The sequence below is a fragment of the Anguilla anguilla genome, chromosome 17 (genome assembly GCF_013347855.1).
Source record: "Anguilla anguilla isolate fAngAng1 chromosome 17, fAngAng1.pri, whole genome shotgun sequence".
Classification (NCBI taxonomy): domain Eukaryota; kingdom Metazoa; phylum Chordata; class Actinopteri; order Anguilliformes; family Anguillidae; genus Anguilla; species Anguilla anguilla.
Genome location: NC_049217.1, coordinates 18596559 through 18619369, shown reverse-complemented (window position 1 = coordinate 18619369; position 22811 = coordinate 18596559). Strand labels below are relative to the sequence as shown.

The 22811-nt window shown below is 42.8% G+C and overlaps 2 protein-coding genes across 4 annotated transcripts; one reads left to right on the top strand and one right to left on the bottom strand.

Moving 5' to 3' along the window:
- Positions 1 to 1172: 1172 nt before the first annotated feature.
- LOC118216076 (cyclin-dependent kinase 5 activator 1-like) lies at positions 1173 to 8561 on the bottom strand. Of its 3 annotated transcripts, none has more exons than XM_035397095.1 (3): positions 7773 to 8561; positions 6565 to 6608; positions 1173 to 6242 (listed from the first exon to the last, which is right to left on the bottom strand). In XM_035397095.1, the coding sequence occupies exon 3, from the start codon at positions 6017 to 6019 to the stop codon at positions 5108 to 5110; it is 912 nt and encodes a 303-aa protein (XP_035252986.1). In that variant the 5' UTR covers positions 6020 to 6242; positions 6565 to 6608; positions 7773 to 8561; the 3' UTR covers positions 1173 to 5107. The 3 variants fall into 3 exon arrangements, with proteins under 3 accessions (XP_035252986.1, XP_035252987.1, XP_035252985.1); XM_035397096.1 differs by lacking the exon at positions 7773 to 8561 and adding an exon at positions 6965 to 7405; XM_035397094.1 differs by lacking the exon at positions 6565 to 6608 and having other exon boundaries at positions 7773 to 8559.
- A 2555-nt stretch (positions 8562 to 11116) lies between these two features.
- LOC118217396 (26S proteasome non-ATPase regulatory subunit 11A) lies at positions 11117 to 20555 on the top strand. Its single transcript, XM_035399356.1, has 13 exons — positions 11117 to 11256; positions 13475 to 13576; positions 13942 to 14138; positions 15366 to 15423; positions 15708 to 15902; positions 16661 to 16805; positions 17463 to 17523; positions 17955 to 18017; positions 18382 to 18507; positions 18611 to 18646; positions 18797 to 18848; positions 19099 to 19241; positions 19636 to 20555. Exons 1-12 carry the CDS (start codon positions 11166 to 11168, stop codon positions 19239 to 19241), a joined length of 1269 nt encoding a protein of 422 aa, XP_035255247.1. The 5' UTR covers positions 11117 to 11165; the 3' UTR covers positions 19636 to 20555.
- Positions 20556 to 22811: the final 2256 nt, after the last annotated feature.

Sequence of the window (22811 nt, the reverse complement as noted above, 5' to 3'; positions counted from 1 at the left end):
GGTTTTTGCGTTTTGATTATTTAAGGAGCGATCTGCCCTCTTCATAATGTGTATGGAATTGACTTTGACTGTGAGTCAAAAGCAAACCCAGATTTTGGGTTGTAGAAACATTAGGGTAATGTACTGCGTTTCAATGTATATAGATAATTCCGCAGCAATATTGAATCATGTGTTTGAATTTTTATATTAGGTAACTTTTACATACAGAATGATAGTTTCAGATAGTATTTGTATCAGATAGTATGTTTTTTATGATCTTATCTAATAATCCTTATGTAATTTTGCAAGAGAATGAGTATGGTAAATCTGTGCTAAGAATACTGAGCCAGTGCGCCTGTTAGCACTTATGATGATGTTGCGTGCTGCCCATTTTAATCGGTTATATATATCAGGCATCGAGCTGCTAGCCTCCATTTAGACCTGTGCCTTTCTCACATCTTTCTCAACTTGTGACCGCATAATTCCCGTTGGAGGTACTGACAGCTAACAGCCGAATGTAGCTGAGTGTGCAAATGTGTCAAACCAAGGTCTTCAAAGTGGGTCACTCCAATGTACGGAAACTCTGACCTTTGAGGCTTTGAGTATTTCCAGCTCAACTCAAGGAAGATGCTTTTAAGTTTCCAAGAAATTGTAAGCATTAATATTAATAGGTGGAAATGCATCAAGATTGCTGACGGAACTTACAGGATGATAGAGCACTGACACTAAGTCACAGTTCACCATCTCACTCTCTCCCTTGTCTGGAATTTTGCACAGCATTACATTCTTTACAGGTCTTCTTTGTAGCCGCTCTATTGATGAGGTCTTAAAATATTTCTTAGAAATCAATGCTGTTGACGGTCAAAAAGAAAATAGTGACAAAACACATTGTAGGTATCTTTCAAAGCGAATTGCGTAAAAAACACACCCTTACAGAGTGACATATAAACTGATTAGGCAGCCATTGCCCCCAACACTTTGTTTGCAAGTAAAATACACGGATTGCATACAATGAAAGAAGGCAAATTATTTATCTTTCGGATTATATCTCAATAACATTGTTGAGGTATAAGCATCACTTAATTTGTGTGAATTAACAAAACAACAATGCCATAACATGAATTTGTTTTCTGAGCAATAAAGTTCATTGATGGTTAAAATAAATAAATAAATAAATCACGGGAGACCAGCACTCTACTGTGCGTCATGAACAATCAGTGCAATTTATTTTTCATCACAGTACAAAAATAAATAAAAATAAGTGGAAATAAACAAACAGGAAAAAAAATTGAATTACAGCATTTCACTTGTTTCTTTATCTTTTTAAAATGCGAGCACCTCTTATCAGTTAGACCCCATCCAAACTCCTCCCACGCCACTCCAAAGTCCTCCCATCGCACCCAGGACTCCTCCCGTCCCAACCAAGATCTCCTCCTACCCCACCTCAACCAGTTCCATCCAAAAATTAAAAAATTACATATTCTCTCTTTCCTATGTAGTCTCTCACTCTCTCTCTCATACACACACACATACACGCAGTCACAGAGCAACTCTCCTTTCTAGGTTGTAACACAGTTTTTTTTCTTTTTTTGTTCAACAATGGTATACAACAGGATACACAAAAGAGGAAAAAAATGCAATTTTACTTTTTTTCCCACTTCTTAAATTACTTTTTGAAACTACTACTTAGCTTTTGAAGGTGAAAAATGGCACATTATAGTGAATCAGGATAACCATACTTTAAAGAGGGGTGGGTGGACTTCAATATTCCGCCTTGCCACCCCAACACTTCCAGGCCCTGTATTCTCTATGGACCTTGCATCTTAGATAAGACACGTTTTCGTATTGCACCATTCACCAGAACCTCTGCCATTGGTGGAACTGAGTGTCCGTCAGCATAATTCCCAGCGTAGAGCCTTTTTTTATTGGAGCCCTTCTCCCATTTGAAGGGCGTAGTCCCACTTCTCACACAACACACACGTAATACATACGCTTCCTTCTCCGGCAAAAAGCACACGCGGTGCGTCCTTCAGCACGGTGAAGCAGAGAATCAAAACGAGCCTAATCAGGACCACATGTATCTGCCGCCATGTTCCAATTCCTTTTGTAAAGAAAGATGAAAGACAGGCATCTGAAAATCATGCACAGTTAATTGCAAGTGAAGATTCAGTGCGAAAAGTCTACTTTTTTAAAGAAATGTTTGTAAAGAGTTTCTCGTTTCCCGATGCGATCCGTTCATACGCTGCAGATGAATCTTCTGTTCATGAATCTTCTGTTCAAAGAGCATGCACAGCACTTGTGATGTCATTGCCTCATTTTTGTACAATCACTTTTTGAATGGGAAGAGTGTTCCTACCAGATATAGCTTGCTTTATGCACATCTCTGACAAGGTGAGCCCCAGATTCCACTTGCTCTTAAGGTGGTGTTGGCATTTGCTACTCCAGCTAACATAATCATCCATTAGTCTGAAAGTGTTAAATATTATTTAACATATTTATCTTTATCTTCAAAGCAGTCCAGGAAAATCTTTCAAACCCAACCTTTGGAAGCCCAGAGTCGCTAAAGAGCAGTGGACCTGTTTGCTGATAACGTCTTATGTTTAGTTTGAGGATAGCTTAGATTGGTCTGTGCTCAGTGAAAACCCAGAATGAACGTAAAGATCTCCCTGCTCAGAGAAGCAAGGGTGACCCTGTTTTGTTTTCTAATGTTTGTTTGCGCAAGAATTGGCAGGATTCCTCCTGCTGATTCGCCTGCAACTGGCCCCATGTCTAACAACAGAGGATTTCTCTTCTCGGATCTGATGACATTGAGATTGGTTTTCCTCTAAATCCTTTGCTAAATCCTGGACAGATATATTGCATCAGTCTCTAACCTCATTCTCGTCAAATACCTAGACCAGTTTGCACCAAAGGCTCTCCCTTTTAATCTGTTGATTAGGTTTTTGACAAGTTCCAATGTGTACTGTCTAATCAGTTATTTCCTTCATTCCCAAGATTGGAAGATTGTGTGATGAGGGGTTTTGCTAATAAAGGCTCATTTGTTTAAAGACATTTTAAATGACCGTTTACAGTAATTGATGATATTTTTGAGGTGGGTGGGATTTTTGTCTAAGTATGGCACTTCTCAGAGGGAAAGAAGGGATATCTGCTCAAACCAGATTGTGATGCAGCAAAAAATAAATAAATAAACAAATAAATCCATATTTTATCAAGCAAGTGCTCAACAGGCCGTGATATCTGTGTGGGCTGACAATGTCCCATCAATACAGACAGGCGTGGCGCATCACAATTAACAAAAAACATGCAAGGTGACAGACAGCCACCCTCCAAAACATCCAAAGTGATTGCAATGGCACACATGCAGTAGCACATTACTCTAAAAAGACATCAGTAAAAGAGAGTCCGTGAATAAATAGGTGAATAAATAAATAAACCTCTGTCGGCACAAACCTATTTAAGGGTATTGAAAATCCATGTTCCTTTCAGCAGAACCCCAAAGCAGGTCATCCCTGAACACTTGAAGCGCGTCAACACGCAAAAAGTCCTCCTTTTCTAGACTCGTTTGTTGACCCATCTCTTTCCCTCTTTGCCTGGCCCTTCTGAATTTCCACTGGTGATCCAGACTGCCTGAGGAGGCTTACAGCATACACATAATCCTCTTCCGTTTCAGGGTTGGCAGTCTGTGTTTTCAAGCATGGCTGGGAGACAAGCTGCGCTCCACCGTAGAGCCTTGAATGTCGCACGGCTCTGTGGCTGTAAATGTTTCAGAGTCTCAGGGCCCAGGCGGCTGCCGTTGATGTCCTCTAGAGAGCCCATACCGGTGGGGTGGTTGTCCAGCCGTGGTTACAGGCATGAGCGCTGCAACCCAAAACCATGTGTACTTAAATCTGGTGACAATGGAATCTCCAGTCATTTCCACTGAGGCTGTTAAATTTGGAAACCTTAGTCATGGAGCACCAGCCATGTACCTTGTTTCTGTTTCATTTGCTCGTTTGATTGATTATTGTGAGTTAAAGCCTGAATATTCAGTCTGAATGGTGAAACCCGAATACTATCAGCACATGGTAAACTGTGTTCATTAAATCTAATAATACAGTTATGCAGTTTGAATTCATAAAGAGCAAAAACATTTCTAGTATTCCAGGATCAGGGTTACCTATTCCTACTGTACTTTAATTTTATTCATCTATTGATCTTATATTTGTCTTTTTTCCTTTCCCTTACTCTTCCTTTTTCCAATTTATATACACATGTAATAAGCAGAAAATACACTCTGGTCTGGCATTTCTGTTCAAACATCTGCTTTTGAAGCCTTTCATTTTAATTTCAGATTTACACAAACACCCCAACAATTTAAATAGTTTTAGCATTAGATTGTTGATATAAGTTTTTCACTGTGAATTTTGTTTCTGCTAAGTTTCTTTTCCTTGATTCTATTGATGCCAAATACATTGGAATTCTTTTGGAGGTGATAAATAGTTAAGTCTAAATAGCTACTTTCCCATCTGATTCTCACATTCAAAGATGGTTTATTGTTTATTGTTTATATTGGATCCCCATTAGCTGTTGCCGGAATGACTGTTAGTCTTCCTGGGGTCCACAAGATCATCATAGAATCATTCCAGTAGTTCATCAGGGCATTCTATGCCTACAGACAAATAACGTATATATGTCTGGACTCCAGCCACTATAACATTTGAAATGCTGAGCAAAGGTAGAGAAATTATTCACAGATCACCCACTGTCATACTTTCTTACGTACCGTATATACCTGAAATCACTTTTACATCTTTAGAATACATTGAAAATTAGAATATAGCTTCTAGTTTAATAAGTCAATTCAGTTTTTTAATTTTTTAAAATGGGAATTAATTATTGCAATGATTGTAGTAAATCTGTTTCTGGGACTTTCTTTACACCTCACAGGACAATGTAAATACCCTTAAAGACAAAGCCCATGGTTCTAATCTGGTGTAAATTTCCAGACCTCTAATGCAGCCCTGGACTTAGTTCAATGGCTCAAATTCTCTTAAACAAGGAGAAATGCCGGACAAGAGTGCATCACTGCAATCTTCATAGCCTATTGCTCCTCCTCCACCTGCCCCGCTCAGCCCCGCCCCACTGTCCCTCATCGGTCTAGCCCAATGAGCAAGCGGCTCCTCTCCTCCTCTTTCTGGCTCTCGTTCTTGAGGTCAGCGAAGACCTGGGTGAAGTAGTGCGGGTCCGAGTTGATCTGGAGCATCTTGCCGCTCATCAGGTTGATGATGGACAAGCAGCGGTCCCAGAAGGCCTCCTTGGAGCTCTCCACCAGGAAGGGCTTGAGCGGGTAGGAGATCTCGTTGCCCATGTAGGAGTAGGATAGGTAGAGGCAGGTGAGCAGCGCGGCCTGCAGCTCGTGCTCGGTGGCCACCTCCGAGGAGACCACGTCGCGGCACAGCATGTAGACGAAGACCACGTTGGCCGGGGTGATGAAGCCCTGGTCCTGCCAGCCCTGGAGGAGCAGGGAGCGGTCCACGCTGCGCAGCCACAGGACCGGGTCCGTGGGGGACAGGTGCTTGAGTCGGTAGCAGCGGCGGCAGAGGAACTCGCCCAGGCACCGCAGGAGCTCGCTGGTGGAGGCCTGAACGATCACCCGCTTCGGCGTCCCCGCCGCGCCGTTGGAGCTGCCCAGCGGCACCTTCTTCACCGAGGAGACCACGTTCCCCGAGGTCTTTGAGGCGGGGAGGGTGCCGGCGGAGTCCTGGGCGAAGGTGGAGAGGTTGGCGCAGGACTGCGACTTCTTCAGGTTCTCGTTGTTGAGGTGGGTGACGTTGCTCTGGTAGGCGCAGTTGGGCTGCACCTTCTTGGAGCCTTTCTTCTTGGCCGAGACGGCCACGATGCGCTTCCATGGCAGCACGTTGATGAGCGAGTTGCGCTTCAGGTTTTTGTCCTTGGCGTTCTTGCTGTTCTGCACGGCCGTGTAGTGGCCCACCATGGCTGGCCCGTCCTCAAAGAGGCCAGCCTTGCGGTAGCTGGGGGAGATAGACAGCACGGTGCCCATGGTACCAGGGTGAGGCGGCGTGTGCTATCCTCGGATCAGGGGAGGCTGAGAGCGGGGACGTAGGGTGGGGTGAGACTCTACCTCACTGTGTCAAAGGTGGCAGATCCTGGCTACAAGTGTCAGCAGCTCTCGTGCCCTGGACATTTAATCTGCCACGTGCACTGTGTAAGATGCAGTTAACTTGCCCCCGTTATCTTCCTTTGCCCTGTCGAGGAAACTCCACCTGGGAGGAAGAGAAATGACTTTTAATTACCAACCTGAAGGCAACGCAGACTTGTTTTCAACATGAAGACAGGATGTTGAAGATTGTGTTCGTATTTCAGCCTTAAAATACGCTTTGAAATATGCACAATAAAACGCAGACGGATTGGTGCACATTTTAAAATTCTGGGTTTACCGCCGGAATAACAAATGACTGTATGAGATATAGGCTATAAAATTGACTGTAACAGAAAATGTTTTAAAAGCGAATTGTCTGCTTAATGTGTACCAAAAATTCAGTTGTCATCATAATAAAATTGTAGAATAGTAGGCAACAAATATACCTTTCTCATGGTCTTGCTATGTTGCTGTGAGGTACCATCAACACCTGAAGTATAGCCGGAAGGAATATCAATTGAAATGATGAAATACAAGCGTCTTTCTCTCCCTTCACAGAATCGACATTAACAGCTTTGTTTAGCATTCCTCCATACCGAGACGATTTACCAGATGCACAAATGAGATTAATACAATGCAATCTTTGAAACAAATTCACTATTGCAAGGGCTGAAGATTAATTCCTCAGATCACAATTAAGTGGTTTGTAGGAGAGAAAACCAGAATTCATACGTAAATATTATGTATAAATTCAACGCACGCGTATGAATAAATAGGGCCTAAATAAATAACGATAACTGGCAGTCTAATATACAGAAATTGTAATAAGCTTTGTTTAAGGCTTACCATTTTGTTTTGGTTAATTTTCCCGGCTACTACATATTGTCTTGATATTTGTTATGGACGATAGATTTTCACTTGTCATAACAGTCGCTTACACTGACCGAGATACAGCAAATGGATGGTTGCATTGGCCTTTACTTAAGCGTCCAACGTCTATAATGTATTTTCCAGAAATGGCATATGAAATTATCTTCTCAAATAGCTATACGAAGAGATATCGACTACAGCTGAAACCTCCAATGTTATTTAGATAATGTATCAGATTTAAGATAATTTAAAACAACGCCGTCCTCCAAACAGTTACATTGTGTTTACATTAAACAAAGCGAAGTAGTATGCGAAAGCATCCATCTTAGCTATAAAATGGAAGCCATAAATGTAAACAGCACGATATCAGATCGCCTTTTTCTTTACAATCATGTAAATCTCACAGTTGGGAAAGTAGAAAAAGACAATTGTACTTAATTGTTCTAATTGTTTCACATTTCCCGACTGATGAAAGTACACTAAAACACTAGCGGTTACGCAAAAAATCTAACACACATTATATGTCTATAATGGCTACTTACTGTATGTACCGATCAATAGGTACGTTGATGTTATAACCATAAATTACCTAGCCTACATAGAATAAATCCAACTTGTAGGAAATGATAACCAGACTGAAATAATAATAAATACATTTCAAGCTTAGTAATGAAAAGGAATTTGATTGCAGCATATTATACCCAGTGGGCTGAGGCAGGCAGCCACGGTAGGCTGCAAATGGGAAACAGAGACGAGAAATATGAATCGAATAAGATATACTCACTTGTTTCCAAACGGATGGGATTTCTTGTGTCCAATAACTTTGCCTTTTTCTCCTTTTCTTGGTCTTTTAAATCCAGTTGTGCTTATTTCAAGTACTGTAGCGAGGCGAGTATCGCTAGTTTGCTACTGTCCAAGGTGCTGGAATCAAGCGTTTCAGACCGTAAATAGTAGCCTACTCTCGCCAATAAGTAGCCTATCACTTTCTCTATAAGCATTCGTTTTCAATCGCTCATCGTTATTCAATTGAATAAGTTTTACTAAAGAGATTCACCAAAAGCTTCTTTAATTTTTACACGATCCTCGTCGGTTCACGGTTACCAATATTTCCCTAATACAAAACGTTTTTCACTCGCGATAAGAACGAATTAACGAGACAGCTGTTCTTGTGGCTGTCTGTAGTGTCTCTGTCGCCGACTTCCTTTCGTGCGGTGCGCATCAAGGTGAATGTACCTCAACCAATCCCCACAGGCAGAAGCTAAAGACCGAAGGACGTAAAGAAAGAAAAGAGAAATTCATAAATTCCAAAACAAACCAAATCAGTCCTTGGATAAACAAATAAAAAAATCTCAACGCCTCGGCGCAGGCATCTGCAACTCCGGCTGTGACAGAATGAGAAAGGAATACAATGCTGCGCGACTGGTCACGGGAGACAGCCCTGTCTCGGGTTGGAGCGCTGCTTGAAGATACTGAAGTGCTCAACAGTGGTCGGGCGCCGCTGTGTGCTCTGTCCGTGGTGCTGTAACCGCCTCTCCATTCTACAACCGACAACAACAGTCAAAGGGCCATGGAAGGGGGCTGGACTGTCACAGCCGCCCCGCCCTCATTGCCACTGAGGGGGGCTTATAATGCTGTTCTACCATTTGTGAATAAAACAGGACAATTTGTTATTGAGTGATTAAACTGAAAATGCAGGCTTGTTTTGTTTTGGTTTTAATTACATTGAAGTATCTAGGAGTTTAATATTAAACAAGGGATATTATAACCAACCTACTATTACAGATTATTTTTGTACATTACATTACATTACAGGCATTTAGCAGACGCTCTTATCCAGAGCGACGTACATCAAGTGTATCAGTTCATAGTGCAGAGGTGCAGAAAAACACATTAGAGTGAAGTAGAGATCGTAGTGCCAGAAGTGACCACATATACCAAGGGTATCTTTTATGAGTTCAATACAATGGGCACATTTTACCTGTACATGGTGTTTTTTTTTTTTTAAGTAGGCTACTGCATGAACATTTCTCTCACGTCAAGCTATGTATATTTCAGACAAAAAACAACATTTCTGTGAATTAATTTGATTTGTCTTCTGTGACATTCAGTTCATATGGAGAAAATAAATGCAGCCAAATTCAAAAGAAGATGAAAGAATGACATGCATTTCTGGCAGGAAGGTGAAATAAACACTATCATGTCAATGAGCTAATGTAACACCAGCCTAAAATGCAGGATATATCATATAACATTGGACAAACTTCACTGTTCATTGGGAAAACAATAAACTAAATCAAATCAATTTGTGTGTATCACTGCCTGATCCATTATGAAATAAAAATTTGGGATGGGAGCATTTTCTGGTGTTACATAATTTACTGATATCCAATTGCACAGCTCCCATGATAGCAAATCTTACAATAGTTTAAGAAATTGAATCATAGGGCAAAGGGATGTTGAACTAACAGCATCAATGCAAACGCTTCCTGCCTTTGATCTTGATTCCTTTGATTCCTTTGATTCTCAAATCCCACTAAATCAGCCCTTTGTATGCATGTTTTTAATAATCTTGTCAGTCATCCCAAATGAGGAGAAACTAGGCTAATACACATATGGAGTGAGATGACTCATTTGAATAATTTTGTTATTTCAATTGCCGTTGAATGATGAATCAGGACCAGCTGTCTGTTTTGCAGAGTGACTGATCTTTTGTTGTTGTTTTTACATGCTGCAGTATTCCTTTTAAAAAAACACCTCCTGTTGGGTCTGGCAAGAAAGATGCTGATAACTTTTACTTTTATTTTTACTTTATCTAGAACTGGTGCTGTGGATCTGTGGAGGGAATCCATCTGGCCATCTGACCCTCCTCCATTTTCCACCACTGACCTCTATCGTCTGTACAAGATTTAATGTACACTGTAGATCACAAACCCTCTACTGACTGCTGTAAATCGTCTGTGATGACAGCTCTCATGGCTGCCGATGCGATGCTATGCAACGGTATGGAGGAAGTGAATTACCCCTTTCACTGTGAGACCCAGACATTGCCGTATTTTCAAGCCTATGTTGTGGGTACTCATGACATTCTGAGGAACAGTAGAAATTGTCTCACTCCAAATATGTTGCTAAAATATAGTACAGGGCCTCAGAAACTGGGAAATGTTGTTCTAAACTAAATGGCGCACCGAATGGGGAAAATGGTGTCTTTAGAATGCCTGAAAATAAATGTTGCATTTTTGCAACACAGGGTCTCACAAGGTTAAGAGCAAACACAACAATGAATAGGTACTTAAGAGAAAAAGACAGACACCACAATTGCATGTTTTTTTGTGTGCTAAGCATACTGAAGATCACTATATTTAAAAATATATATATTCTATGATGTTTAATATATTAACTTATATCAACCCAATATTATATATAGTACTGAATCAGGGTCACAGAGGGGATGAAAATGGGAATTTGGCAGAAAGACAAACAGGGAAACGCCTATTATTTGTGATGCATCATAACGTTTAATGACCATAGTGAGTGAGAACTTCACGTAGCACATTAGTCCAACTAGCATCTAAAAATTTCAGGAAACTGAGAACTTGTTCACGTTGTCCAAATTTGGATTCCAGTAGACTGATGAAGTTTAGTTCTTAAATTGTCTGAATATATACTTAAATGGATTGTAAAGTCACTGGCTCAACTTAATTTTCATTCGATGCTTTTAAAAAAGTAAAAATTGAATTAATATACAATTTCAATTAAAAATTTAGCGAATAAAGCATCTTTGTGACTGTTCTCTGTGAAAAGCGAATACAAATAAAACGTATTTTTATTTAATTCCAAATTTTTAAAATTCAATTTACCTGATTCATTGAACAGCTGTTGCAATACAGAATCTACATCAGCAGTGTCTTGCTAATGGGAATTTTTAATTGTTGCTTGGAGAACAGATCCGAGTTTCTTCAGGGTGCTGAAACTGGTTAAGCAGAGTGGAAATTAATTATCAGCGTCATCTTTGATCTAACATCATAAAACAAAGCGCTGCCATTCATATTGTTGTAACCTTCAATTACCTTGACATTAAACGTGATTAATAACTCAATGTCCCAGAATGCTGTTCTGGCGGTATTTCCTGTACCGCTGTCGGGATTGTTATGTGTCAGGCAGTCTGTGAATTGGTAAGATGGCGGCCGCGGCGGTGGTCGAGTTTCAGAGAGCGCAGTCTCTCCTCAGCACGGACCGTAACGCGTCTATCGATATTTTACATTCAATAGGTAAGTCTCTACGGTGCGGGCTATTATCAGGTGAGTTGGACTCAAGGGCTCGGTGAGCTTGCTTGCCCTGGGTCCCTGTAGTCTCCAGTGTTTAGCAGTTCGTCTGCGTGAGCCGGTTCGGTTGCTGCTGACTCACCGTGGGAACGTGTGGTAGGCCGGGAATGGGAAATCCCGAGCGTCTAAAGTTCTCTTTGTCTCGTATATTTGATTTTTCACAATGAACATCATATTGAATTGCGACATTGTGCAATTATGCGTTTTCTAATTCAGATCCGTGTAAAATGTAAGCCATTAGCTATATAGTAACTAACAAGGGCAGCTAGCTAGCTTGCTAACTAGCTTTGCTAAGTTAGCTTTTTGCCATTTCATTGACTCGAGCAACCTAGTCAGTGCCAGTGTGTGCAAACCAACAGCCAGTCCGATATAGACAAGTTGCTGAATTTTCTTCTGCCTAGCTGATAGAATACTTTTAGTTGGGTTAAGAGCCTGGCAAGCTAAACGTGTATTCGCTAGTACTAGTAGGCTAGCTCCTTGGCGAATTGACTGTAGTGCAAAAAAACTTTAGAAAACTCAAACTGTTAGAGATGTCAGTACTAGATGGATGTTTAAAATAAATAGCCAAGTTTCCCAGTCAACGAGCTTTATATGCTAGTTACCGAAAACATGTTACTTCAGTTACCTAGTTAAGTGACTGATTACCTAGCTATTTAATAGCAGCATGGGATGTCCTTGCCTGACTCGCAGTTTCCGTCACACCAGCCTACAATTGATCGAGTGAACTCACTTATTTCTTGCTTGCTACCATCGTTCGTATGAGAATTAAGTCATATAACTTAGACCAGTTATTGAAAACCTGGAAATTTACAGAGTAAGTCTTCAAAATGTCCGGCTACTTTTGTTTACACGTAACTGCTAGCGAGCTCACTCAGCACTACATTCAATAGTTTGTCGCTTGCAAGTCAGATTAATAAGTAGGTAAGTATTAGCTTTTCATTTAATAGACGATTGTAGTGTCACCATATAACAATTGCTAGCTGACCAAAATACCAGGTGGAGAACTTGTAGTTTCTTCAGAGTCTGAAAAGAAACCGTGCATTAGTTGATGGAAATCAGAACGCACGTAGACAGTGTATTCGCTTGTTGGGCAATTGATGATTACATAAAACTTATATTAACCATTTAACTATTGCTAGTTACTGTTGTGAAGTGTAGAACAACGTAAAAATCAGACCAGCTGGTTTGCCAGTTCCTCTAACTGATGTGATGAGCCAGTGTTCCTGAAAGTAGAAGCAAATGAGAAAATGAGTCATGAAGCTGCTTGTCTCAAATATGGGGGTGTATTATCAGCGTATCAGATGTGCGTCTCTGTTAGTAGCAACGTATCAGATTGTAGCAGCGGGTTTGCCGCTACAGGTGTCCCACGCTGCGGTTATTTTTGTGTCGTGTTGATGGGTGAATTGCTTGTGAAAGAGATGTTCTATTGCGTTGCATCATTCGCGTTGCATATGACCAGTTTGGACTTGAAGGTGTAAACAGGGAAACTTGATGACACAGTGTACTGATACCAGTTACATAAGTTCATTGTTAAAATCCCACTTTGATGTGGTTTCCTTGTTTGTTTTCCTATTTGTCCCAACACAAATGGCTGAGGCTGTTAAAAATGCTCCTCTGGAAAGGCTACTATTGTACTGGTGTTAGTGATGCCACAAAACAAAAGGAGCTGACTGTACTGTAACACTGTGGTTATTTGTGGTGCTGTGGTTTTGTTGTCTTGTCTGTTCTCTGGCTAATTATCAGTAAGCTGAATTAAGGACAGGATCTTCCAGAACCTTAATTATAGGCGTTCCCTCAGTCCAGTGATTTGATCTTCAGGGTTTTTTATGAACACTTTAAAGGATGATGTGATTTTTTTTTTTGTGCCTTGGTAAAACAAGACCTTGTACACGGTAGAATTTCTTAAAGCATGGACACACTTCAGTTACAGTTGATTTTTTGAGTGTCTGTGAATTGTTGTTAGGTGTCCCTGCATGCATTATAGAAAACTCATGGTGGCACTGCATAGGAGACTACAGAGGTCAATCTAGCGTGTCAGTGTGTGTGTCTCTCTGTGTCTGTGAGTGTGTCTGCATGCGTGCGTGCATGTGTGAGAGAGCCTGCCATGTAGGTGGTGAAGGCGGGCCTCTTCTTATTGTTAATGCTGGGCCTCTTGTCCCCACAGTGAAGCGGGATGTGCAGGAGAGCGATGAAGAGGCGGTGCGGGTCAAAGAGCAGAGCATCCTGGAGCTGGGGGGCCTGCTCGCTAAGACCGGCCAAGCGGCGGGTAAGACCCAACAGCCTGCCGCTCCCCATGAGCACGTCTATGAACGGCGTTCGGGGGGGTAGAAGCGCATGACTCCCCGTGGGGGCCCCCATCACAAGTTAAAGAGGGTTATATTTCAAATTTTTTTTTAATGTTTTCAAATATAATCAAATCTGTATATAGCCTAGTCATTGCATTGATGTCTGGCCCAGGACCCCCCACAGTACCTTAGAGGCCCTCCTGTTAAAAACTCAGGTCTTAGGATCTTAATTGCCATTGCCTGGCATTGCCCAGTGCTAATAGATGGCCATTAGCTTTGGGAGAAAGGTTGATGTGTCTCAGAATGAAGCCCTGGTGGTGACGGGCCTGCCGTGCCTCTCGCGCAGAGCTGGGCGGCCTGCTGAAGTACGTGCGGCCGTTCCTGAACTCCATCAGCAAGGCCAAGGCGGCGCGGCTGGTGCGCTCGCTGCTGGACCTCTTCCTGGACATGGAGGCGGCCACCGGCCAGGAGGTGGAGCTCTGCCTGGAGTGCATCGAGTGGGCCAAGGCTGAGAAGAGGACCTTCCTGCGCCAGGCCTTGGAGGTAATGTGGGCTCCTATCAGCTTTGTTGGACATGGTGGGCTCCTCCCCCTTTCAATAGCATGGTGGGCCCCCCATTCATTAGCAAGATAGGCTCCTCCCACTTCGTTAGCATGCAAGGGCCTTCCCCATTTCTTAGAATATCAGGCTCCGCCCCCTTCATTAGACATTTTTGGCTCCTCTCCCCTTCATTAGAAATGGTGGGCTCCTGCCCCCTTCATTAGACATGGTAGGCTCCTCCCCTTTTCATTAGACATGGTGGGCTACCCCCACCCCCCCTTTATTAGAAATGGTGGGCTCCTCCCTCCTTCATTAGACATGGTAGGCTCCTCCCCTTTATATTAGACATGGTGAGACAGCTGGTTCTCATCTTCTTTTTCAAATGTCCTGTCTTGCCAAAATTCTACATACAGATTTCTGAAAATTTGTTGGGAATCTAGTCAGAAATGCTGGAGGCAGAGGGCACCAATGACTGTCGGCAGCACTGTAGTAATGCATCATTGTCCTCACATCATTGTGAATATGTGAATTTGGGATGGGAAGTGGAGCTGGAGTCATTAGATGCTGCAGAAATGGTTATATAATATTCTCCAGTCTAACTGCTGCTTATGGAATGAACCCTGCTGGACCAAACAGCATTTCTGAAACGCCTTTTGTGGCTGGGAATCCCATGGAGGACGCTGGCCCAAGCATCACCCAGGCAGGTTCCAAATGACAGGGATTCCTCTGCTTTCTCCAGCGACAGCGAAGCTGCTTGCTCATTAGCTGCCTGCTGTGCCTGGGGCATTGTCCCCTGCACGATGACAGCACGTTATTCACCACCGTTTCAAATCGACAAAGGATGTTGCAGCGGAGATTTAAACTGGAATATTATGATGTGTCTGTTTGTGCAGTGCACAAGAATTGATTTAGAAGGGACTGTTCTTGATACATTGTTTTTAGAATGTTTTTTTTCCCCAAGTTGACACAACAGTGGCATTGAGAACACGTAGTAGCCAGAGCCTTATGTCATAACATTCCATGTTGTGGTATAGGTCCTTATTTTTGTAACAGGCAATACTGTTTTGTGTTGAATAGAATAGAAATGCGTGTTTTTCCCATACATGCGTGCTGCACCGGGGCATTTAAACATAATGCCAAAACAGAGCTTTTTATGTGCAGTAGTGTCAGAGATATGGGCCAGTAGCTGTTGGAATGATCCTGCCATCTTTCTGTCCTTTCTTCTCGCAGGCCCGCTTGGTCTCCCTGTATTTAGACACCAAGAGATACCAGGAGGCGTTGCTGCTTGGTGAGTTACAGCCCCGGGAGGAGGTTCTGGTTCTGGGACCGACAAGGTAGAAACAGTCAAGCTGCTTTATATTTATTATCTTTTTAAACTAGCTTAAATGGAGCATCAGTGTTTAGGAGTAGTCAAGACCAAGTTAGGTCAGAAATCACATTACTTTACTACAGCAAGACTGGCCATGACTATTCAGTGTCTTGCGTTGAAAGGGTCATTCAGGTAAGAGATTATCCCGATGATCATTCTTATGTTTGACGTGGTCTTTTACTCCCCTGCCTGGCCACCTACAGGCTCTCAGCTCCTGCAGGAGCTGAAGAAGATGGACGACAAGGCGCTGCTGGTGGAGGTGCAGCTGCTGGAGAGCAAGACCTACCACGCGCTCAGCAACCTCCCCAAAGCCCGCGCCGCCCTCACGTCAGCCAGGACCACGGCTAATGCCATCTACTGCCCGCCCAAGCTGCAGGCCGCGCTGGACATGCAGTCAGGTGAGCCCCCAGGCTGCGGCCTACCCTGCCCGGCCTTTCTGTCAGCTCCACCTGAGAACCAGCGACCGCACATAGAGTTAGCGCATAGCACCTCTGTGTGCCCATATTGTGATGAAAATGCAAAGGACTATTGCCTTATAGGCAGTGGAAAGTGTCAGGGGGTACTGGTCAGGGTTTTCTAAGGTGGTTATTAAGGTGGCCCAAGGGATTTTCTGCCTGGATTCGCCGGAGTCTGGGCCCCTGGACAGGCAGTTTCATCCTGATCCTACAAAGGGTGCTGAAGGCTGCTTATCGTTAATCAGGCAAAACATTTGTTCTATATACACCTGCATATTTGCAACAGCGTACAGGAAGAGGGAATCATTTGGTACATTAAACACATAAAACATTAAACTAAATGCAGACATGTACAGCGCTGGATGTAGTTGCTCCGTTTCGTCTGTGTGTTTTCCAGGACTGCAGGCGATGTTTGCGCTGCATTGAATTGATATGTACTAAATGCTAATGCTATTTATATGCTATACGCTAATGCTATAGATATATATGCTAACGTGATAATCTTCTGCTCTATACAGCACCTTGCCATTCTGCTCACTGCACTCGAGAGCATGTCAGTGAAGCTGCATAATGAATCATTTAATTCAGTATTGTTTGTGTGGCTTGTAAAATAGGCTTGTAAAATTGCTGGTGTGGCTTGTAAAATTGATACCGACCATAAAGGGACTTTATCATTTGTTCCCGGTCCCTTTGCTGGGCAGGCATCATCCATGCGGCAGAGGAGAAGGACTGGAAGACGGCGTACTCTTACTTCTACGAGGCGTTCGAGGGATACGACTCTATCGACAGCCCCCGAGCAGTCACGGCGCTCAAATACATGCTCTTGTGCAAGATCATGCTCAACTTGTGAGTGGCGAAGAGCTGCGTCTTCACCTTCACATTTCCACTGCTGGTATTGTTGCAAAGATGGTGGTCAGTTTGCAAAGATATTTACGAATACATGCTCAATGGTATTTTGACATTTCAGTTATAAGTGTGAGTGATACATTCTTTGGCAAGATCACATTGAGAAACCACATGCCAGGATGCTACATTCATGTCCAGAGGTTGACATATGGATCGTTTTCATATCTATTCTACATTGACCTTTGTCTTAATCTCAGTTATTGTCTAGCAGACACGTACGTATTGTTTAAATCAGAGCTTTTAAGCTTTAGTTGGCATCTAATCCCCTCCTCTTAGGACAAATTGCTTTCTCTTATTTTGGCCTTAAGGTTGTAAATCTGTAAACCTCGTGCTTGCTTTACTTCTCAGGCAAGCAAGTCCAGCCAAATTATTAATGTACAATTTATTCAGTCCCACCTCATGAATATTCACCCCCTGCCCTACTGAACCCGCAGGCCACCTCGTTTAGATCATTAAACAGGATGGAGTTCTGAGTGGAAGCGCTGCGTAGTTTTAGCAGGTATCTGCTGCAGTGTGCTCAGCCAGTGACACTGATGTTGAGTCTGAGTGCACGGGTTGTGGACTGTGCTCTGACTGCTGCCTGTCTGTTCCCTGCAGGCCGGAAGACGTACAGGCTCTGATCAGTGGAAAGCTGGCTCTGCGGTATGCGGGACGGCAGGTACGCACGCTTCCTCACACTCTGTTGAAACGTAACAGTGTTGTGTAAGTTCCTTTGGAGTTGCTTGAAGTGTATGTTCTTGGTTTAGACTGCAGGCTCACAAATGCCCTTACGGCAGCCATTGTAAACTATGCTTGTTGTCAGAATCTTCTGGATAGGAAGCATCCTTCATTGTAAATTGCACATAAACACTGTCCCGGGCCAATTGAAATACACTAAAACTCAAATGCCAAAAAAGGAAAGTGAGCAGAATGTGAAGTGCCCATTTAATAATGCCAGTTGGTGGCACCCGCCATGAGGCCAGGCCACAGTCTGTGAGGCTGGAATAGAAGACCTCTTCCTTTTAGCTCCGTATCCTGTCAGAAGGAAGTGTTTCTGTGTCAGCACGCTGGGTAGCGTTTGTGTGATTTCTCCATCTCCCCTCTCCACAGACAGATGCACTGAAATGCGTAGCACAAGCCAGTAAGAACAGGTCGCTGGCAGACTTTGAAAAGGTGAGTCACACCTAGCGCACACGCAGGCTTGCAGGTACCTTTGCCATCTGGGCAGCAGCGTTATTCTTCATAGTGGAATATTAGTTAGGTCGTACTGTATTAATCCCAGTCGGGGGATGAAATGTGCTTGTCGCCTTGGCCATGATGCACAGTACACGACTGCAGTTCTGTCAGGTGATGCTCAGTGGAATCTGTGTGCGTCACCTTACAGCACTGCTTATGTTCCGTGCACGTTACATCACTCCTCCCTGTAACCCCTCCCCCACATCACATCACTCGTATTTACTTCTTAATTTCATAACCCCTCCCCCCTCATTACATAACTCCTCCCCCTAACCCCATGTCCCCCTCCCCCACTTCACAGGCACTGACAGAATACAGAGCAGAGCTGAGGGACGACCCCATCATCAGCACCCACCTGACCAAGCTCTACGACAACCTGCTAGAACAGAACCTCATCCGCGTCATTGAGCCCTTCTCGAGAGTGCAGGTAGGGGGTGCTCACGTCCCGCGCGTCTGCTCTCTGCGTCATCCCCGAGCGTCCGTTTTTTCTCCTAACCTCATTCCTTTTCCGTTTTCTTCTGTTTTCCCAGATAGAACACATATCAACGCTCATCAAGCTCTCAAAGGTGCGATCCTGGCCTGCTCCACACTCCGTTTACAACTGCACTGTTTCTGGGTTTGGGAAAGTGGTTTTGGTGTTGTATGGCCTGGATGTGAATTTGGTTAGAAATAGCTGGTGTTTACCATGACTGGACTGTGTGTTTGCTCTCTTGCAGGGAGATGTTGAGAGGAAATTATCACAGATGATTCTCGACAAGAAGTTTCACGGTGAATCAAATTTGCCATTATTTTTCTATTAGCCGTTTCGTTTTCCTGTTGTATTGAAACCTGTAATTCTGTTATCACACCTCTCCCCTCTTCGGCCTCTTAGAATGGCCAATTCCCTTTTCTGTCCATTCCAAATTACCCATTACTCCTTGTATAGGTATTTTGTGTGTCATTTGGTACTTTGTTTTAGGATCACAGCTCTTCCTGATTGGCTGTTGCAAGCCTGAGACCTCTTCTCTGCCCACTGTAGGTATATTGGACCAGGGGGAAGGGGTCCTGATCATTTTCGATGAGCCCCCTGTAGATAAGACATACGAAGCAGCCCTGGAAACCATTCAGAACATGAGCAAAGTTGTGGACTCGCTCTACAACAAAGCCAAGAAGCTAACATAGGTAAGCTAACATAGGTGAGCGACCTGCCTGGCAGGCTTGTCCTCAGCTCTGTGCTGATCATAGACTACAGTCAGGTACACTTTCAACTCCATAGCTGGATAGGTTAAGTAAAAAAAAAAACTAATAAGTGCATAAAATAAATCCTATACCAGTGAACAAATTGAACTGAGTTACTTTGGACTGACTGCCCTAAAAAGCCCTATCTTATTGTTTATGTACTGTTAATGAACACATTTCTTTGTTTTAATAGCCCTACAGTAAGATTTGACAATATACGTACTTGGTTAGCTGAATTGTGGGTTGCACAGCTGGGTCAGCAGTGTGTTTTCAGGGTACTTCCTTTGCCGAAATGGGGGTGATGATGCCAAACTGTCCTTCTGTGTATCGTCCACAGAACTCAAGACTGCAGCACAATGGAGAATGTGTGTGATCGGCGTGTGGAACATTTGGGGGGAAGGGGGAGGGGGGGACCTGAAAGAAGATTAAATGAAGAAAAAAAAAAAGATAGAAAAACCCATAAACTGCAATGGGATTCGTGGCCCCTTCCACTTTCACCCGGAAAGTTTTTAACGTCTCCCTTAACGGACGAAATTTCATTACATTATCATCACAATTTTGTTTCGCCTTTTTTTTTCTTCTCGTTTCTTTTACAGGTTTGTGTGCAAACACTCAGCGGCCTCAGCTGGCCATCAGGGAATACTGTAAAATAACAAAGAACATATACATTATAAATACATATATATATATATATGAATATAAATTTCTTGCGGAATTAAATGGGTCGGTTTACACTGCCCAAAGAGTCTAGTTTTGCCAGCCCTTGGTGCAATGTTGTCCGTTTGCCCTGAAAATCAGAAAATCTGGAGAAGCAATGTTCCTTCCGGAAGATCCCTCAGATGAGAGTGTACCTCCTTCCTCATCCCCCACTATTTTTTTTTATTTTTAGTATATATTTTTTTTTAAACCTCCCAACCAAAAGCTCACTGACTGCTCCGTTCCTTCAGGGCTGATGGTGAAGATCGGAAAGTGTTAAGGGAAAAACCCTGGTAGGTCAGTGTGGTCACCTGATAACGCACGCTGTTCCTTCCTGTCATGTCATTTCCTGTTTGTACATACCATTGCCAAGCATCCCTTGTCTACCCCTCATGCTGTCGTCTTTTTTATAACGATAAACGGAATAAAGTAACGGAAAGCCCTGTCCAAAGAGTGCTTTTGTAAAGGACGCCAAACTGCGATAAAAACTAAATTGGCTAAAAGTATTTTTTTTTTCCCTCCTTCAGTACAATCAATAAAAAAAAGTCTTATTATACAGTCTGAGAATCCCCAATGATGCTCTGGTTGTCTCGCTCCATTTGGAAGGGGTTATGTTTTGGGTACACAGGAATAGGTGTCCAAAAAATCTACAGTACATACCTTATACCTCTGATTGGTCATTCTGACTGGTCTGTCAAAATGATCCTCAGGTTGCTGTTGTAGTCCTTGTGTGCAGATGGAGATGTTCTCAGAGGTGCTATTAATCACCATCTGAGTGAACCTGAACACCCTGTCAATGGATGCTTTTAAAAAAAGAATAATCCTTATACATTATTTCTTATTTAAAGGTATTTTGGGGAATATCATGGGGGATGTATAACAGAAGTAACTGGAGCTGGCTTTGGCTTAATGGGCATTTTGAGGGGTGGCTATGGTTCAGATTAGAACAGAACTTTAAATGCTCTCATGACACTAGAATGTATGGAGTTATTTGCAATTGCAGATGCTTTTTTTGGGTCACACACTACATTGACAAGGTGAGAATTGGTAGTCATAATCCAGGCTGGTCAACTGGCAGCGAGTTATTTGCACGTTTGGTTGGGTTGTTTGGGAATCGAGCAGTTTGCATGCTGCTAATGGGAGAACGAACAGTCTACATTACCGGTCACAGTAGTTTTAATATTTATTTTGCCCCCCATCCCACAGCCATTGTCCAAATAAGAACATTCCACTTTTTCCCTTCCAAATATCCAACGTACACATCTGTATTCTAGAGTAATTAGGAGTGTTTAAGTTACATATGTCTGATCTGCACTGTGGCAGTATGCAAGTGTAGGTTAGTCATGTGCACAAACTTGAAAAGCTGACATCCTATCCTACCCAGAAACGGCTGCTTCGCTTGGTTCCCTGGCCCCTGATCAACTTTACAGGAAGATGCTGCGCAGTGGGGATTTGTTGTGAATGTTTTTAGGATGAGTGAAAGAATGCAGAAAGCTTTTCAAGTCTGCAGAAAGCCTGAGATGCAGTGTAATGACTGGTCAGCAGAGAAACACCCACTATCAATATTGATTACAAATTACATTGCAAATTGATTTAAAAAAAAAAAAAAAAAAAAAAGAAAAACGAATGTGAAGCGTACTTCCAAATTTGTTGGATTACCATGTTAATTTTTCAATGAGTTGATACGTCTGATACGTTGATAATCTGTATGAAGAATCCAGTCTGCCTTGTTTTCACTTTGGCTTTTCTCTTGGATTGGCACTGGTTAGACTTAATCAATATAAATTTATTAATCACATTTATGGTCAGAATTGAGAAAGCAACTCTGGGACTCATTTGTGTCCAATCTTCTTTAGTGACTTTGGTGAAACAATGCCAATGCCATCTTTTTAGAAGTCAGATTGGTGTGAAAACTAGGTTTTTGTCCAGAGGTCAGGGGCTTTGGTAATCAAGGTTGCTGTTTTGGATCTCTGGCTTGGCCAATAGGCCTCATAGGACGCCGGTGAGCTCATTACCATGGTGCTTTCCTCAGCGTAGGTGGTGAACTTTTTGCCGATGTAAATTTTATGGTGCGTTTAGTGTCCATTTTGCCTTACTGTAATACTACTTACTCATAATTCACCGGCCAAATCTGCTTTGTGTCACGTGGCCAATTTATTTCCCTCCATTCAATTATCTGCTCATTAAGAAATTAGATCTACGTGTGTTCAGTGTAACATGCTGAATGTGAGAAATTACTGCACAGAAGGGGAGAAAAACCCCTGAAAAAATTAACCATCATAAAAATAATTTCTCTATTTAGTCCTGTTGGTTTAAATATTCAAGGATGAATCATTTTAAGATTAATCTTAAACTGTGTGCCCTTTGCTTCAACACAGGGGTCCTCAACCCTATCCAGAAAGAGCTGGATTTGGCTGTAAGCTTTTGTTCCAACCAATCATTTACACACCAATTGTACTAATAAACCTATGGTCTGCTAAGGGTCTTGCTTAGCAGAATCACAATGTGTTACTGCTTTTTGTGTTAGAAAAGCCTGCACCCACACTGGCCCTTTCTGGTTAAGATTAAGCACCCCTGCTCTAATGAGTTTCCCTATTATGGGGGTGTCTACCTGAATCCCAAGGGGGGGCCACAGTGCCTGTGGGTTTTTGTGGTTTCCTTTCAGTCAGCTGCTAATTAAGGCCTTGAGAACAGGATGTGTGGATTTCTTAGCCAATCAATAACTTAAATGAGCCACTGGTGCTGAGAAAACCTCGAAAACCAGCAGACACTGCAGCCCTCCATGGACTGGAGTTTGACACCTGTGCCCTATGGGTA